Genomic DNA, 18,981 nt, shown 5'->3' with positions numbered 1-18,981 from the left:
GTGTTGATATAGTTTCAAATATTATCTTCCTTTGCAACAGGTCTAAATATAGGGTAAATTCTTTAGGTGAAAAATAAAAATTACTTTTAAAAGTCACAAGAATTAAACGGGTTCCAACTCACTAATTTATACACACCATATGTGTATCACAGCTGCTGAATATTCAAATTAAGAGAAAATTTCCTGTTGCCTTTCTATAATATAAAAATTTCGCAGAATTATTTTAGATTGCTTAAGAAAAATCTAAATCTTACTTGTCTATCTGTAGGAATTGGTGTGTCCTTATCAATTGCAACATACTTGGCATGAATAGCCCCCTGTAAAAAATAGAAGATATATTAATACAACAGAATTTATAATAAGTTATTAATGCATATAAAACCTATTTCCTACATATGCCTATAGGAGCTTTGGTGGCATAATGGTTATGTGCTGGGCTGCTAATTGCAGAGTCAGCAGTTCGAAACCAACAGCCACTCTGAGGGAGGAAGATGGTGCTTTCTACTCTTGTAAAAGGTTAGTCTCTGAAATTCACAGGAGCAATTCTACTCTGTCCTACAAAATCATTATGATTTTGGCAGCGAGTTTGGTTTTGGATATACATCTGTCTGCCTATCTATCTACTTCATATGTTGTTTGTAATTAATGCTAAGGCAGGATTGTATGTTATACTATTTATTGTTGTCTGTTATTTACCTCATGTCATCTTTCTGATCACCCTCTTATTTTATGTTGCCTTTCCCTTCACACAATTTGAAACATGTTCATTATCTAGTTAGAGATAACCCCCCCCCTTCCCTCCTACCCTTGGTAGCCAACAAAGAATTTTTTTCTGTTTGGAAAACTTTCCTTGATTTTTTTTATAATAATGGACTCATATAATATTTGTTATCTTATGAATGACATCACTCAGCAAAATATCCTCCAGGTTCATCCATGTTATGAGGTATTTGAAGAATTCTTCCTAATCTTTGAATGTTGTACAATATTCCCTTGTGGGTATACACCAAGTTTGTTTACAGCGTCACCCACGGACAAACACCTAGGCTGTTTCCCTCTCCCTGCTATTGCGACTCATGCTGCACAGAGCATCGTGCACAGGTATCTAGGCTTTCATTTCTTTAGGACATACACCTCAGAGGGCTATTTCAGGATCAAATGGTATTTCTGTTTCCATGCAGAGGAGATTTTAATAAAACAGAAATTGGAGTAGAAGATTCCCCCAAGCCTCTATAGAGCAACTTGTAGATTAGTGCTTACATTCATAAATAAATATATTTTATATGTAAGACTACACAATTAAAATATTCTGATTCTAAAAAAATCAAGATTTTCTTGTAAGTTCCATAGAGATATTAAACAGTATAAATCTAATGAATCTTTAGTAAAATTATTTTATTTTGTTTCTTTTTTTCAATACTGGAAAACACAGAAAGATACATAACAGTGTCAAGAATGCTACCAACAATAACAAAATCAACAGAGATAAGATCTGATTTGAAAAAGACAAACAAAAAAAACCCTAGAAATATTAAAAATCCAATTTATTTTCTTTCTGTTCTAAATCTAATTTATTGTGTTCTATGCTATACATCCCATCAGTTTATTTTTCTTTTACTTAAAAATTACAAATATTTTAATGTTCATATTTCACCATGTAATTTTCATTCTTTTTTTTTGCACACCCACCCCTTAATTTTCATTTTAATGCATAGTTTTCAAGTTGTTATAAAATATATATTTTATAACAACTTGAAAAAATATATATTAGAAAATTGCTATTCATCTTTATATTTTCTTGGCATTAATGATCAGCTTTGCAAGACGATTTTTCCATCTCTTTTCTTTCTTACCTCAACTCCTAGAAGCGCAGCCCAGGTTAAACCTCTCATAAGAGGAGGAATGTCAACTCTTGCTTCTTTCCAGATTTGATTTTTTTTATATGGATAAGCCTATTATAATATGAAAAAAATAAATTTAAAAATTATCTCAAATTGCAACATGCCACCTTTCAGTCCAGACAGTTCTGAATGCACTTGTGATAAAGTTCCAGGACACTTGTAAATTCTAATTACCTGAAATGACCCTGTCTGGTATTAAGATATTGAAGTCAGTAGTGAAACGGTTCCCTAGCTCCCTGGCCATGTGGCATCACATAATAAAAGATCAGAGTTGATTCGACTTGTTTTCATGATTCCCCTCTGTGCTGTGTGCTAGAAGAGAGATGAAGTGGTCACAGGAGGCTTGGCAGGCCTGATGACACAATAAGTGCTTGGCTGTTAACAGAAAGGTTAGAGGTTTGAACTCCATCTAAGAAAATCCTGGCCATGTGCCCCTATGAAAATTACTGTCTAGAAAAACCTATGGGGTGATTTTTCCCGGCCCATCTACTAACCACCATAATATATCCTTGCATGTAAATTTACTTATGTTTTAACAATTCTTAATAAACTTTTAAATTGTGAAGTAGAACGCTTCAATCAATTTACACTTACAAGTATTTCAGCAGAATGAAAGGTCCCATCTCAGTGTATGTTCATGCTTTTTGGTATGCAAAAATAACCTATTATGAGTTATAGTGTTTGTGAAAAATATTGAAAATACCATGGACCGCCAAAAGAATCAATAAATATATATTAGAAGAATTACAGTCAGAAATGTTCCTTAGAGGCAGGGATGGCAAGACTTCATCTTTTGTACTTTGGACATGTTATTAGAATAGACAAGTTTCTGGAGAAGGCTATCATAATTGGTCAAGTGAAAAAGAGGAAGACCCTCAACAAGACGGTTTGACACAGTGGCTGCAATAATGGGCTCAAACAGAAGAACACCATTGTGAGGGTGGTGCAGGGCCACGCAGCGTTTCATTCTGCTATACAAAGGTTTGCTATCAGCCAGAACTGACTTGATGGCACCTATCGACAGCAACATGCAGAGAAAAACACATATCCTATTTTATTTACTCCCCACCCCATTCCTGGTGATGAGGAAAATTTCTACCTGATTTGCTAACAAACTGAATCTTTATATGCCCTTTACTCATTTATCTGTTTCAGTGTTGGTGCTTTGTCCTATTGAGTTCTGGGTGTTGTTCATCATGATTTGGTAAGTACCAGGGTTAAGTTGCAAAGTATTGCTGCTACAGCGGTTCCAGCTCATACCTGCATGGATTAATTGCAAACAAACTGTTTAATACTGTTTCTACGATCAGTGGATGGCTGTAGATAGGTTCTCCCACGAAGGTCTAATCACAATAGCACTTCTGAGAGGCTCAGTAGGGCCAGTGAAACATAAGGCAGAAAGGTCAGCCCCGAAGGTTATAGGGACGACATGTAAGGGTATCAAAGGGCTAATCTCTAAGGAAAGGTGGAAAGCATGGAGGATTATGATGAAGACATTCTAAGAAACTGGAGACTGGAAAATTGTGTTTGTCAGGATAGACCAGGACAGTCGCATGGTGGAAGTTGTATCCATTACAACAATGTTCCTGTTCACTTCACCGGGTAGCAGGGACTGTGCTAAGAGAATTTCATGGGGGAACCTTACTCTATACACCGCACAATCCTGATCCTGCCCCTTCAGACTTCCTTTTGTTCCCCAAACTCAAGGAACTTTTCAAAGGAACAGAGTATCCGTCCCTCGGGGATGTTAAAGCTCTCATATTGCTGTGGTACACATTGAAGATCACAGATTTCTTTGAAGACAGGTTAGAGACATAGAAACATTGCCTGAGAAGAATATGGACCTAGATGGAGGATGTGTCAAGAAACAGCAGCTTTGCATTTGATGCTTTGGTCTAATAAAGGTTTCTAAGATTTTGTAGTAGTGCTTTTGTCTTACCCTCTTAAATTTCCTTACCTTATTTTCAGTTCTTAATTTGTTTTATATTAATATGTAGCACTTTCATAATTAAAGTTAATCCACAAAAATATATCAATGGTAGTAAAGTTCACTTGACATGAAGAATCCCTAAGAATTAACACTGGAAACAAACAAACAAAAATAAGGATTGTACTTAGACTGTGATTAATAATTTTGTAGACTCTCTACCTTTAGCAGCCTGTCAAAGAGAACAATTCTGTTTAGCTGGTACTCTGTGTCTCTCTCTCGAATGATCAAGGGGAGGGTGGCAGCTGCAGATAATTCATTATTACTGTTTGAATGAGGTAAATTAGACTGGCTGTAAAAGAAAAACCAAAACAGAAGAATTAGCACAAAGTAAAAAAATTTAACAAAACCAAAAAAAAATACACAAATTAAAACTAGGATTTTATATCCTGCTTGGGAAACACTCTTCGGAGAATATCTACATTTTTCTTGGCAAGCTAAGATACCGTAAGCTGAGAAATACCAGAGTAAATGATCTACTCACTCATCTTCAAGTAGCGGATAAAACGCTTCTCCACCAACATCTTTCAATCTCTGTGAAAGAAAGTGTGTATGAGTATCTGAGATAGCAACACTAAAAGCAAAATGATGTAAAAATTATGAATTTATAAAAGTATTGAGAAAAATATAAAAGTGATTCAGAATTTTCTATCAAGTGGGAAAGTCTTCTGTGCTTCTACTGAATATGGTTCATCTGTGAAAGATAGCTTTGTCTACTTTTCTCCCTCCTCAACGCAACCCTCTGTCATCCAGTTGATTTTGACTTGCAGACACCCTATAAGGTAGAGTAGAACTACTCCATTAATAAAGACATTTTAAAGAGTGTATGTTTTATTGTCCTGTGTGTTTGTGATTTTCACAAGCATATTTCATGTTTTTAGTTAAAATTTTAGATTTTTAATGGTAATATAGGATAAAAATACACAGAAAATATAACATTAAATTATGAGTTGGCTCCTATATTACTTTAAAAAGCTGTTGTGCCACAAGGACTAAGTGCTCAGTTACTTAGTAATCCAAAGTTACAAGCAACTCTGCAGAAAAAATATCTAATGATCCATCTATGAACTAAAGGAATTAGTCCTACTCTATATTATAGTATTGATTATCGTATTGCTACAAGGCTGAATAGACTCAGCAGTATACAAAAAAGGCCATCATTAAACAATGAACATAACCATTATTTTCTTAATAATTTTAGGAAAATATATTTCAAAATTCAATGTCAGGGAATTAAGATAATATAATTGAAGCCTAGTTAGGAGCTTATTTCATTTAAATTTCAATTAAATTTTAAAAAGAATAAAAGAAGACCAGATCACTTGCAACCACATATTTCAGATGTAGTTTGTTTTCTGCTTTATATTTTGTCTATTGTATACATTTCTTCTTTACAAAGAAAATCTAAATTTATTATATCTAGTAATAATAATTATATATTTCCATTTTCTTTCATAATATTATAGTAAACAAGATATCCTAATACAATATCCTATTATATAATATGTAAATATTAAATGAGTGGATAAGCAAAAAAAAATCAAGGTAAATACAGTGATATTAAAACTAAATCTGTAACAATGATGAGAAATACAATCTTCCTCTAGTTCCTAAAGGTTTCCTCCCCGCTCCCACTAACATGACTTGAATTCTATCTTGCAAGACTGGCTAGACCAGAGGAGGTACACTGGTACAGATAGGAACTGAAAATACAGGGAATCCAGGACGGATGAGCCCTATAGGACCAGTGGTGTGAGTGGCAAAACAGGGAGGGTAAAGGGAGAATGGGTAGGAAAGAGGGAACCGATTACATGGAACTGTGTGTGACCTCTTCCCTGGGGGACAGACAACCGAAAAGTGGATGAAGGGAGACGTCAGACAGGGCAAGAAATGACAAAATACCCATTTATAAACTATCAAGGGCTCATGCGGGAGGGGGGAGCGGGGAGGGAGAGGAAAAATGAGGACCTAATGTCGGGGGTTTAAATGGAGAGAAAATGTTTTGAGAAACGATGTACAAATGCGCTTTACACAATTGATGTGTGTGTGGATTGGGATAACAGTTGTATGAGCCCCTAATAAAATGTTAAAAAAGAAAAAACAACAACAACAACAACAACAAAAACTAAATCTAGGCCTACAGAGAGAAGATATGAGCTAGTTGTAAAATATCTGAGTAACTGTGCCCTGGAACTGGTTAGCACAGTGAGACAAAGCATTGGGCATGTATAAACCAGGAGAGATCTTGCTAAAGTGAGATAAAGAAAGATTGCACAGGGTAAGGGGTGCCCTATCCCAGAGGCTAGTGTGTAAATAATCTCTTGGATAAATGGTGCTGAGATCATTGAATTCACACAGAAAGATTCAGGCTCCATGCCTCCTACCTTACACCATACAAAAATCCAATTAAAAATGGATCAAGAACCTATTTAAGTAAACCAAAACCATAAAATTCGTAGAAGGAAATATAGGCACATGGGTATGGAACTTAGATGATCAGATTATGGATGATCAGATATGACCAAAAACAACAACAAAAAAGCACAATCAGAAAAAGACAAATGAATAAATGCGACATCATAAAAATTAAATACATTTTTTTCATCAAAGAATTTTATCAACAAAGTGAAAATACAATCTAAATTGGGAGAAAATATTTGGGAACTATATATTGGCTAAGGGCTCAATATCCAATATATAGAAGATATATATTTTCTATATATTGGATATTTATATAGATAGATTATATATATCTTCTAAAATAAAAGACAATTAAATTTAAAATGGGCTAAAGACTTGAACAAACATTTCACCAAAGAGGCCAAGAAATACATGAAACAAGTTTCAATGTCATTAGCCATTCCTACTGCGATCAAGGTGACTTCAACGTCTAGCAAACCTATAGAACAATCCTGCTCCTTAGGGCTTCCAAGACTGTACATTTTCATGGAACAGGGAGCTTCACCTTTCTTCTAGGGAGCAGCTGGTGGGTTTGAACCACTGACCTTGTGGCTAGCAGCTCAACAATTAACCCACAAATGGATGCAAATCAAAATGATCATGAGATATTGTCTTATCCCTATTAGAATTGCAATGATTAAAAAATGAACAAAATAAAACATAAAATTTAAAAAAACAATAGGTGTCATGGAGTTGTGTAAACTCATCCATTGCTAATGGAAATGCACAATAGTACAACTGCTGTGGAAACCAATTGGTTGGCTCCTCGTGGAACTACTAGTTTAATATGGAACTACTACATGGCCCAACAATCTCAATACTAGGCATACATGAGTAAGAAATGAAAGCAAGAACGCACTCAGAAACCTGTGCACTAATGTTTGCCACAGTAATTTCACAAAAGCCAAAACGTGGAAACAACTGGGATGTCTATCAAGAGATCAATGACTAAGCAAATTATGGTCTATACAAATTTATGGACCTTGAAAAGTATTCTGATGACAAAATGAGTCAGTTGGCAGAAGACAATATTGTCTAGTTTCACTTACATGAAACGCACACATATATAGAAACCAAAGATATACGTAGCTACCTGGGTGATAGAAAAGTGGACAGGAAAGAAGCTGCTTAGGAAATACACATATTAGCAGATATTTATATCCTTTAATGCCAAAAAGGCTCAATATCTGGATCCTATTTTAAGAAACCCTCAAACCAACAGAAAATAAACAGAAAACTTGTATAAACTAGTAATTTTTAGACAAAGAAAGCAAATTGCCAAACAATGTAAAAGGCTCATAATTAGACTATCATGAGGGAATTAAAATTTCTTTGTTATTTTATTAGATAGTCTGAAATGTTACCAAATTTTCAGGGAAATTTTTACCCAGTAATGGTGCAAGGATAAACTGATAAAAACTAGTTTGTGAAAATAACAGACCATATATGCACTGAAGACACTTGAGTTAGTTAGTTTATTGTGCCAACCTGGCTGATAAACACATGTGGGGTTAACTGAAGGGTAGAGGGATAAATGGCTCAGCCAGCCTTGCCTTTCTAGTTCTAGGGTTTCTTGCTCTCCGATGGTTGCACCAGGGTTAGCTGCCTGAGCAGTTCCCTGCTTCAGCTTGCAAGGCTGACTTCCTGCAAGACATCCCCAAGGAGAAGCCATGTGGACCTACCAGGATGCAGCCCAGGGCACTAGAGCAGCCGTGTGGAGACCACTGCCAGTGCTGAGATGCTTATACATTCACTGACTCAGCTTTCCTCCTGCAGTCGGCATCATTGCATCTGTTTTGTGAGATGGAGGACTTTGTGGATTGGTGTTGGACATATGGGCTAATGGGTTAATGTTGGACTTGTGGGATTGGGCAGCCCTGGGTTGGGATGTTTTCTTGATGTGCACTTACCCTTTATATAAAACTCTCTCTCATACATGAGTTTCTGTGGATTTGTTTCTCCAGACTAACACAACACTCTAATGTATGTTATGTACAAAAACAGGCCTTATCTCTATGTACTAGATTTTAGTTAATAATAATAAAATGATCTGAAGCAAATTTAGCAAAACTCCACTTACATTTCTTAACTGGCATAATGACAACATCACAGTAGTATCATCTAAAAGTGAGCTTCTATCTCGACCTTGACCACAGCTCTCACCATCTTCAAAGAGTAAACTTAAAAGAGATTAAAAAATTATTTTTGTGATTACACAAGATCTATTTCATAATTCTTCCTAGAAAACAAAATTGATTCTGCCATCCATACCAAAAACAAAGAAAAATAATTTTCAGATTAAATGGTAATAAAAGTATAATGCTACTTGAGATTTCTTCATACAAATCTTAATTCTAGATATCTCTACAATTGATATGAATAAAGTAATTATAAATCACTACAAATAAAAATGTTACCTTACTTCTTTGCTCATGGAGGTTCAATGCTAAAATTACCTCCTGACTATTAAAATGTGTGGCTGCAAAAGTTCTTATGGGTGGAAAATGACAAAGGGAAGAAGAAAATAACAAAAGGTAAAAAAATTAAGACATAGCAAACTGACGGCAACCTCTTAGGGACGACAAAGTACTAAATAACATGAAATACATGAAAGAAACTTGTTGAAAATTCAAAAGAATTACTTTTGTGAATCTATATATATTTCAAATAATTTCTTCTTGAAAATGTCATCTTATTTCTCTGATTATGTTATATGTGTGAGCAGTATAATTGAAGTCAATTTTTAAAAGTCAGCTTCAGGGGAAAAGTATGACTAAAAATAATCTAACTTGTAAAGGGAAAAACATGCAAGTAAATGATCAAATCTAAGTCATAAAATCTAAAATTAAAATTTTAAAGCATTAACCAAGTTTGAGAAAATCAAGTTCAAGTGCTTAAGAACACATATAAATACCAATGGTATATTATTAACTTTGGCACATGGAGCTGTACAATTTCTCAACTTCCAGTTTAATTTATATCATGGAATTTTTTTATCATACGCAAGTTTCTTCTCAATAGTGATGATCACTTGATATAGTGAAGATCTCTATAACATAAAATGAGTGCTACAGAGTCCATTCTTTAGTACACAAATAACAAAAAATAGAAATCAGCTGTACTATCTAATCCAACACTATTAAATAGCTAAGCTAATACAAATTTGCTACTTGTATTAGGTTAGTTTTCAAGATTCTCAAATGTTACTGTTCTAAGTTATACACCTTTTATCTTTTAAACTTATTGTAAGATGTCTCATAACAGTAACTTTAGTTTAATAGGACATTTAGCAACTTATTTAATAAATAAGTTTAATAAAATAAAAGGGAACTGCAATTAGACATTTAATCAAGTATACATAACTTCCAATTATTTCCATAGTTACTTAGAATGTCTACACACCAAGAAAAGCTCAGCTTGCTTTTTAAAAAAGTGGTATTACCATATCATTTTTTGATTTAGAAGATAATCTTTCTTTCCTTACTTTGGAAGTGTACAAATCGGGGGTTTAGATCGTATGATTTCCTTGTTGACAAGTTCTTTTTCCAAGTCACCTCCAGCCAAACACCAAAGGTAATACACTTCTTCAATCGATCTTTCTGCTAAGTAATCATTGTTGATATCTATTTGAAAAGAATCACAGTTATCACAATTATTATTTTCAAGTAAACATCAATAGCTAATAATAGAAAAATAAAGGGGAAAAACTGAAGAACATAGCAAAGCTCTCTTCAGAGTATTCAGACTATAAATTGCATACAGACTGTGATGTAGATATATGTTGAATGTGTATGTGTTTCTTCAAGAAAAGGAACAAACTATCTCTGTATATAAAATTAATTCAAATGAAGGAACCATTTTTTCCCATTGTGTTTAACATGTATTCATTAAACGTGCAATAAACTGGAGGGGATAAAATGCTGATGCCAAAAGCTGTTGTTAATTAAATGCAAACAATATTTCCCAGGTTTTATGTTCAAACTTGAGGAAAAAGAAAATACTTTTGATTTCTAAAGTTTCTCTTTTCTAAATTGAGATAAGTGCCTTTTGATTTGCCATGATTCTTTTATAAAATTCCACAGTTTTAAATGATATTAAATAGGTAATAAAAATGTTATGTGCTCCTAAAAGAAGAAATTAATAAAATATTATATTTGTTTGCTTATATAAGTAGTAAAAATGTGTTTAAAGTATCACTGCTATTGGGAGGTATAATGGAGTAAGTTCCAACTCATAGCAACCTCACGGGTCAGAAGAACTGCCTTTTCAGGTTTCCACAACTATAGATATTTTGCAGGCAGAAAGTCTATCTTTCTCAGTTATGAATAGCTGGTGGGTTTAAATAACTGACATTGTGGTTAGCAGCACAATGCCTAACCCACTACACTACTAGGGCTTCTACCTAAATTGTACCAAAGGGAAAAAATTCCATCTAAATTTAAATATATAATATCCTAGACGCAGTGGCAGTTACATGATGAAATTACCTCCTTCCAGGAGGGAGACAGGGTTTCCAGAACAATCCAATGTACCTCAATACAGTCACCACTTGTTTGACAGTCGAGGCTCTGGAGTGGTTAGGTTGGACAGCATATTTCAGCAGAGTTCCAGACCAAAACACCCTAGGGAAAAAGGCTTAACATCCTACTCAGAATCAGCCATCGACAATCCTATAGATATGCAATCATGGGGATGGTGTAGTACAGGTGGTATTTTGTTCCTCTGTGTCAAAATGAGTGGGTGGCTACCTTGATAATAGATAATAACCACATCCACTATCATAGTGGTACAAGCACTCACTTTCATTTAAACTAAAGGATTTTCCTTTTATTATCAGTCTTGACCTTTTATTCTTTTGGCCTTATAGTTGGTTATATTAATTGAAAATAAGGTGCAATAATGTTTTTTTTAACTCTAAAGCTTGACTCAAAACATCATGTTGTTCAAGCAACAAAACATTGAACCCAAAACAATTAATATTTCACTGAAAAGGATGAAAATAACTGCTTTAAATATAAATTTCATAGTAGTTCAAATAGAATCATGTAGGCTGACATAAAGTAGCATTATGGATTTTTAAGCAAATTCATGAATTAAGTTCAGATATTCTCCAGGGATAAATGAGAGCATTAATTAGGCAGTACTAAATACAACTATTATTCAAATTTATGAATCAATTACCAAAGCTGCTCATGAGCAAATTGAAAAATTCTACCAACACATCCAGTTTCAAATTTATCATGTATGTGGTCAAGATGCACCAATAATTATAGGTGACTAAAAAGAAAAAGTGAGAATCAAAGAAGAAGGAAAAGAAGTTGGAAAAGATTATTTGGGCAGTAAAAACTAAGCTAGAGACCATGTGAAAGAATTTTGGAAGACCAATGCTTGCTGCTAGCAAATATTTTTCTTTTTCCCCCAACAACACAAATGGTGACTATACACATGAATTTCTCCAGATGGAATAAACAGAAATCAAACTGATTCCAATTTAGGGAAGAAATGATAGAGAAGCTCAATATCAGCACTTAAAACAAGGCTGTGGGCTGACTGGAACAGACCATCAATTGCTCATATATAAGTTCAAGTTGAAGGTGAAAAAACTTTTAAAAGTCCACAAGAGGCAAACTACAACCTTGAGTTTATCCCAAAGATTTTTGAGAATACAGATTTGCTGCATTGAACACTAATGACAAGACTGGATGAGCTGTGTAAGAGAGCAGAAAGAACATCGCTCAAGAAACAAAGTGAAAGGTCATTAAAAAGGCAGGAAAGAAAGAAAAATAGATGTCAGGAAGGACTCTGGAACTTGCTCTTAATCATCGAGTAGCTAAAGCAAATGGAAGAAGTGATGAAGTCAAAGATCTGAACAGAAATTTTCAAATGGCAGTTTGAGAAGTAAAATATTATAATGAAATGTATAAAGACCTAGAGTCAAAAAACCAAAAGGAAGCACACGCTCAGCATATCTGAACAGAAAGAATTCAAGAAAAATTTAAAGCCTAAAATTTCAATATTGAAAGATTGTATGGGCAACATATTGAATGATTCAGGAAGCATCAAAAGAAGATGGAAAGAATACATAAATCACTTACCAAAAAGAACATGTCAACATTACACCAAGACATCAGTTCAAGCTACACTGATGTTTTGAATCAAGCAGCATTGAAAATATTAGCCAAAAACAAGGCTCTGGGGCTTGTTGGAATATCAATTGAAAAGTTTCAACAAGCTAATGAATCATTGGAAGTATGTATTTGTCTATGCCAGGAAATTTGGAAGATAGCTACTTGGCCAACTGACTGGAAGAGATCCATATTTGTACTCATTCCATAGAAGGTGATCCAACAGAATGTACAAATTATAGAACAATATCATGAAGTAAATGTTATCACATGCAAGTAAAATTTTGCTGAAGATCACCCAACAATTGCAGCAGTACACTAGGGTCAGGCCTTATTCAGAAGGGATTTCATTGCTGATGCTGGATAGAACCTGGTTGAAAGCAGAAAATAACAGAAAAAGGTTTGCTTTTGTTTTACTGAATATGCCAAGATATTTGCCTGTGTGAATCATAACAAAGTGCAGATAACATTGAGAAGAATGGGAATTCAAGAACACTTCATTGTGTTCATGCAGAACTTGTGCATGGATCACACAGTGGTTATTCAAATGGAATATGGCAATCTTGCATGGTTTAAAATCAGAAAAGGTGTGCATCAGGGTTGTATCCTCTCACAATAGTATTGTCGATCTCTATGCTGAGGAAATCATCAGAGAAGGAGAATGTGGCATCAGGATAGGAGGAAGGCTTATTACCAACCAGAATTATGCCAAAGATGCAGCCTTGTTTGCTGAAATTGAGGAAGATGGAAAGATTCAGTCCTGAAGAAGACCAGGGATTTCAGCCTTCAGTATGAATAATAACTCAATATAGGGTTGACCAAAATCTTTACTATTCAATGTAAAGAAAACGAAAAGCCACTAAAAGATCAACATATTGAAAGTACCAGCCATTCTGAGACAGAAATCTATGGCTGTTTACTATCATAAAGAGGACAGTTCTACTCTATTCTAGAGGGTTGTGCTATGAGTTAATATCAACTCAGCGGCAATGCGTTGTGTTTTGTTTCAGTCAGTGTCTAGATTAAGATACGCAACATAGCAAAAACGATTTATACTCTCTGGCTTGGTCATTCAGTATTTAATGAATTTTCTAAATGGCTTTAGAGCTGAAATAGGTTTTTTTTGGTATTTTCTTCAGACACAAAAGAAATTCAATACATTTTGACTAACATCTCTGATTACACTGATTCTCAACTAAGAATTTTATCTAAGAAAGACTATAATTCATTTATATTTTTAAAATTTCAATTGGCAATAATGACTATAAGCATTGATCAATTTCAATAATTAAATCAGGAAAGACTCAGTCAACAGTTAAAATTCCAGACTAATCACTGGATAAACTAAAAATTTTAAGTATACTAAAGGCACTTCTTTTAAACACAATGTTCACATTATTGCCTACTTCTTATTTCCATTACCTTTACACAGTTGACTGATATCCTCAGGTAGAGTTAAATCAGCACATCGCAGAGAAGATGAAAACAGACTAGCAGGTTTGACAAACGGAGTATATAAAGGTGATACTTCACTGAACACCTTGTCTTGCATTAATTCACTTGGTGTGGGCCTTGAGAAAAAGAGTATATGTGAAAGTCATTAAAAATTTCCTAGAGTAGGTAAACAAGTGGTCATCTCGCTCAGAAGTAACAAAGCCCACATGGAAGAAGCACACCAGCCTGCATGATCACAGGGTGCTGAAGGGATCAGTTATCAGGTATCAAAGAACAAAAAATCATATATTGTGGGCTCACCTCCCTAATACAATTGCTGAAGACAAATGGGTACATAAGCAAATGTGGTGAAGAAAGCTGATGGTGCCCAGCTATCTAAAGATATAGCATCTGGGGTCTTAAAGGAAAACAAGTGGCCTTCTAACTCAGAAGCAACAAAGCCCACATGGAAGAAGCATACCAGCCTGTGTGATGACGAGGTGTTGAAGGGATCAGGTATCATGCATCATCAGAACAAAAAATCATATCATTGTCAATGAGGGGGAGTGCAGAGTGGAGATCCAAAGCCCATCTGTAGGCAACTGGACATCCAGGAGACAAGCCAATTGGTGCAGTGTAGCAATGATGAAACATACAACTTTTCTCTAGTTCCTAAATGCTTCCTCCTCCCCCATTATCATGATCCCAATTGTACCTTACAAATCTGGCTAGACCAGAGGATGTACACTGGTACAGATAGGAACTGGAAACACAGGTAATCTAGGGTAGGTGATCCCTTCAGGACCAGTGGTGAGAGTGGTGATACTGGGAGGGTGGAAGGAGGGTGGGGTGGAAAGGGGGAACCAATTACAAAGATCTACATATAACCTCCTCCTTGGGAGACAGACAACAGAAAAGTGGGCGAAGGGAGACATTGGGCAGTGTAACATATGACAAAATAATAATTTATAAATTATCAAGGGTTCATGAGGGAAGGGAGAGTGGGGAGGGAGGGGAAAAAATGAGGAGCTTATGCCAGGGGTTTAAGTGGAGAGCAAATGTTTTGAGAATGATGAGGGCAAGAATGTACAAATGTGATTTACACAATCGATGTATGTATGGATGGTGATAAAGAGTTGTATGATCCCCTAATAAAATGATTTTTAAAATGTCCTAGAATTATGATATACATTCAAGGGGTTAGTTCAATATACAAAATACTTTATAATAACAGAAACAGATAAAGCTCTCCTTAGTGTGCGCTAGATAAATACTTGAGCACACCAGTTTCAAACTTTATATGCCTACTTGTGTTTGAGTTTGCTGCATTTGTAAGGTCACTAGTGACGTCATCAAATAAAAGTAAATTCATAAAGATGTTAAGAATCCTTTAATAAAAAAGAATCATTTTTTATTTTCAGTAATTTTTAGTTTTTCACCATTGTTTTCATTTCTCTCATATTATCATTTGTATTTAAGAATGTCTACATTTCACAACTGAACTCCTTTGCTATTTATGGGCCAGGGGATAAAAAAACATTAACTTCCTTTAGGTACGTGACAATTTTCTGACTACGGTTTAACTTCAATTACATAGACATTTTGGGTATCAACATAAAATTAAATCCTCTAAATCACAACCAATAGTAGGTAGTGACACTGACGTCAATGATGTGATACACATATGTAAATATTTAATTTATTCATTAATAGTATCACAGATTTTTAAAATAAACTGCTCATGTGGTGAGAAGCTCAGTGTAATCTCAAACTCTCAATATCATCAACCTCTTAGAAGAGTGGAAGGCGAGGCACTTCTTCAGAAGATTCATCACACTTTCTGGGAGGTCCTGATAAACAAAAAGAAAAAGAAATTATTCTAAATAATCCAGTTTTAGAATATAAGTTAACCAATTCACTCTTAGTCTACCAGGTTTTATTTATTTCAAAAGTCTTCATCTGGAATTAAAAATGAATTTTAATATAGTTTCTATATTAAAAAAGCAAATACTTAGTGGAAATAAGATAGCTTTATGATAGTTGCTATTGAACCCCAAGCACATAAAATTTTGTTAATAGACTAATGACAAACCTTTATAATGTCCAGACAACCATGTTCTTCTGCCAAAACTATTACAGTATCATCTACACAGTCTAGAAAAGAAAAACTAATATTAGATTAACATGGAAATCAACAGTGGTCTTTTTTAAATGCTATATCGCAGCACTGGCATGTTGCCTATTAAAAATATTGTGACTTTGCCATTATAATATTTTAATAAAAATAAAAGCCTCAAATATTGAATATTAGTTGAATCAGAGATTCTGACAGATAACAGCTAAAACTTAAGATAAAGCAGTGAATCAAGCAAGGTAAACACTTTTTATTGTGTATTTTATTTTATTAATAGGCCTTTTCATGATTACAAAACTAATTCACTCATACTACATATACATTGTAGAATGTAAACGACTCACTGAGAATTTAAATGATAAGATTATTTTATATTAATCTCTATAACTTCCCAATAGATATATTATCAATCCTTAAACTAAAATGTGGTGATTATGGTAAAAGTTTACATAATTTTATTTCTAATGGACTATTATTTAATATTTATTAATACTGTTCTATATATATATCATTATCCATAGCATGGATAATGATCTGTTACTCCTTAATATGAGTGTTCAATCAGTGTCCACCCCCTTTTATTACCATACATATTAAATTTATTTCATCCTAAAATAGATTATGCAATTAAAAAAATTTAAATTATAAGTGCATAGATTTATTTTACATGCAAAATTATATAAGAGCTTCTTATGACGAAAAATAATTTTTATTGTGCCCTTATTAATATTTATTACATCCAATAGAAAGACAGTCCACAAGTTAAGATGCACAGTCAGAAGCTAAGCTACTGTAGAGAGAAAAATATAAAACCAAATTATTTGCTTACACTGTATTTTATCTTTACAGGTCTGTTTAGTTGAATAATTCAAGAAGTTAAGGTTATTTCTATATAATTTAAAATACCTTAAAGAATAGAGAAAGATGTACCATAATACGGTAGCAGGTTATCGTATTAATGCTTATCACTGCTTAAAGAAAGTTATAGTATTCCATGGTACTTACTATTTCAAAACATAGTCTAAGTATGCATTATTATTAACAAATGCTAAACATTATATTTATAGCTGAAAGATAAGAGTACATCCATCTTATGATACTTACCCAAAGTAAGCAAAAATTTTAATCTTTCAGAAATATCCAAACTCTGAAATAATTTTCTCCCCTATATAAGATATAAAACAAATTTTTAACATCTCTATCTTTTTCCTTTTGCTTTCCTCAGTGAGGCTTTACATTTTTTTTTCATAATTGAAAATGATTTAAGGGAATTTTTGGAAGGGGTAGAATTTTTAAAGTCGTTTTCTAAAGAAAAAAGATATTGTTACAGTAGCAATAGTACAATTGTTTTAAAGGATTTAATTGTAAAACATTTTATGTATCTAAGGATTGTTGAGTTCTAGTTTGATCTCAAACACTGAAAAGCATTATTCACTTTTGAGACCCCCAAATATCTGGATGTGATCAGGATTTCAGGCCAGTAGGAGTTTAATTTGATTAAGAGCCCAAGTTACCTCTTGATAAAGACTTGTACTATCATTTAAGCTTCCCAGCAAATTCTTACATATATATTATGATTCAGCAGCCCTGGTGGTGTGATGGGCTAGTAATTGCAAGATAGGCAGCCTGAAACCATTATATGCTCCCTTGAAGATAAAGCAGTCTCAGAAACCCACAAGGATGGTTTTACTCTGTCCTATAGGATCCACCACGAGTAGGAACTGACTTGAAGCCAATGAGTTTTTGTTCTAACAAATGTTAGAAAGTCAGGATCCATCTTTTCTAGCTTTTAAATTTTGCTTAATAATATAAATCACCTTATCTCTTTTTGCCGTGTCCTGGTAGAATTATCCAACTTCACTTCCACTTTCAGTTATGCCTAGTTTACTGTTATCCATCTGTTAAAGTCTTTACATCAATAACATTTCCCCACTAAAAATCTTAACAGTCCTTTTTAGTAACTATTCTTGTTCTACAGCCTCCTAACTGTTTTAGAATTTAAACTGTTTCTCAGATGTAAACTTTTCTGTTGGTTGTTCATATATATACATATGTACATATATATTTTATGTATCTAAGGATTGTTGAGTTCATATACATACATACATATATATATATATAGTTTAGATGTTTGCTAGACATGTAGTCATCTTGTGCTACACAATTCTCCCACTTCATGTACAAGTTTTGGCCTATGGGAATTTCTAGGATATAGAATGGTTGTACTTCTTGAAGGTGAGTCATATATAGGCTGCCTAGAAAAATGATCTTAGCTATATATAACATCTTACTTATAAAGGGCTTTTAAAAGTTTGTGGAAAAGTTGAATTACATTTTCCCATGAACTTTTGAAGCTCCCTTATATATTTTTTTCTTTAGAATAACAAAAAATATTCTACTAAACCATAGGGTTTACAGAAGTTTCAAGACATGGTCCTTAAAATGGTCCCAAGCTTTTCGGTGAAGGAAGGAGTCTACACTTGACAAAAGTCACAGCGGTATTAGGGAGGGCTGTGGTGTCTATTTACTGTTCCGATTTTCCCTCCAACAATCATGCTTGCCCATCTACTGTGTTTAAATACAGTTAGAGTTGGCTAAATGGCAGATTCTAAAAAACAACTAGTTTGCTGCTTTAACCAATGCAATTAAATCACCAGATAAGGGGGAAAGGAGCCCATTATTTTAAAACTACCTCCACCCACCTCAAAAAAAACCCAAAAAACACCCACACCTCTGCAATTAACCCTGACAACCCCATCATTCACAGTGCTTTGTATTTAGACCAAGATAGGCTCTAAGTACAAAGTGGCAGGAGGGGCCACTGCTTTTAAACATTTAGCTACTACCAGCCCCTCATATTTCCCTAGAATATCTAGTAAACCCAAAAGTCCCTTCATAGTTGTTGGTGTTGATATTTTATATCAAATCTAAGTATTTTTT

At 34.0% G+C, this 18,981-nt stretch overlaps 1 protein-coding gene across 1 annotated transcript in view; it reads right to left on the bottom strand.

Annotated features, from left to right (window-relative positions):
- Window positions 1–18,981, bottom strand: part of TBCK (TBC1 domain containing kinase) — a 187,524-nt gene that overhangs the window by 116,245 nt on the left and 52,298 nt on the right. The window contains exons 6-15 of the mRNA XM_004703452.2: window positions 17,146–17,206; window positions 16,000–16,061; window positions 15,696–15,757; window positions 13,896–14,044; window positions 9,833–9,971; window positions 8,429–8,528; window positions 4,373–4,422; window positions 4,051–4,180; window positions 1,854–1,952; window positions 255–317 (exon numbers count right to left, since the gene is read on the bottom strand). Coding sequence (XP_004703509.1) covers window positions 255–317; window positions 1,854–1,952; window positions 4,051–4,180; window positions 4,373–4,422; window positions 8,429–8,528; window positions 9,833–9,971; window positions 13,896–14,044; window positions 15,696–15,757; window positions 16,000–16,061; window positions 17,146–17,206 — 915 coding nt within the window. The remainder of the gene's footprint in view (window positions 1–254; window positions 318–1,853; window positions 1,953–4,050; window positions 4,181–4,372; window positions 4,423–8,428; window positions 8,529–9,832; window positions 9,972–13,895; window positions 14,045–15,695; window positions 15,758–15,999; window positions 16,062–17,145; window positions 17,207–18,981) is intronic.

This window comes from Echinops telfairi, unplaced genomic scaffold (genome assembly GCF_000313985.2).
Source record: "Echinops telfairi isolate 266 unplaced genomic scaffold, ASM31398v2 ScPeMD7_7468;HRSCAF=8506_0, whole genome shotgun sequence".
Lineage (NCBI taxonomy): Eukaryota > Metazoa > Chordata > Mammalia > Afrosoricida > Tenrecidae > Echinops > Echinops telfairi.
Note: the sequence above shows the minus strand (reverse complement) of the source record. Positions and strands in the feature narration are given on the sequence as shown.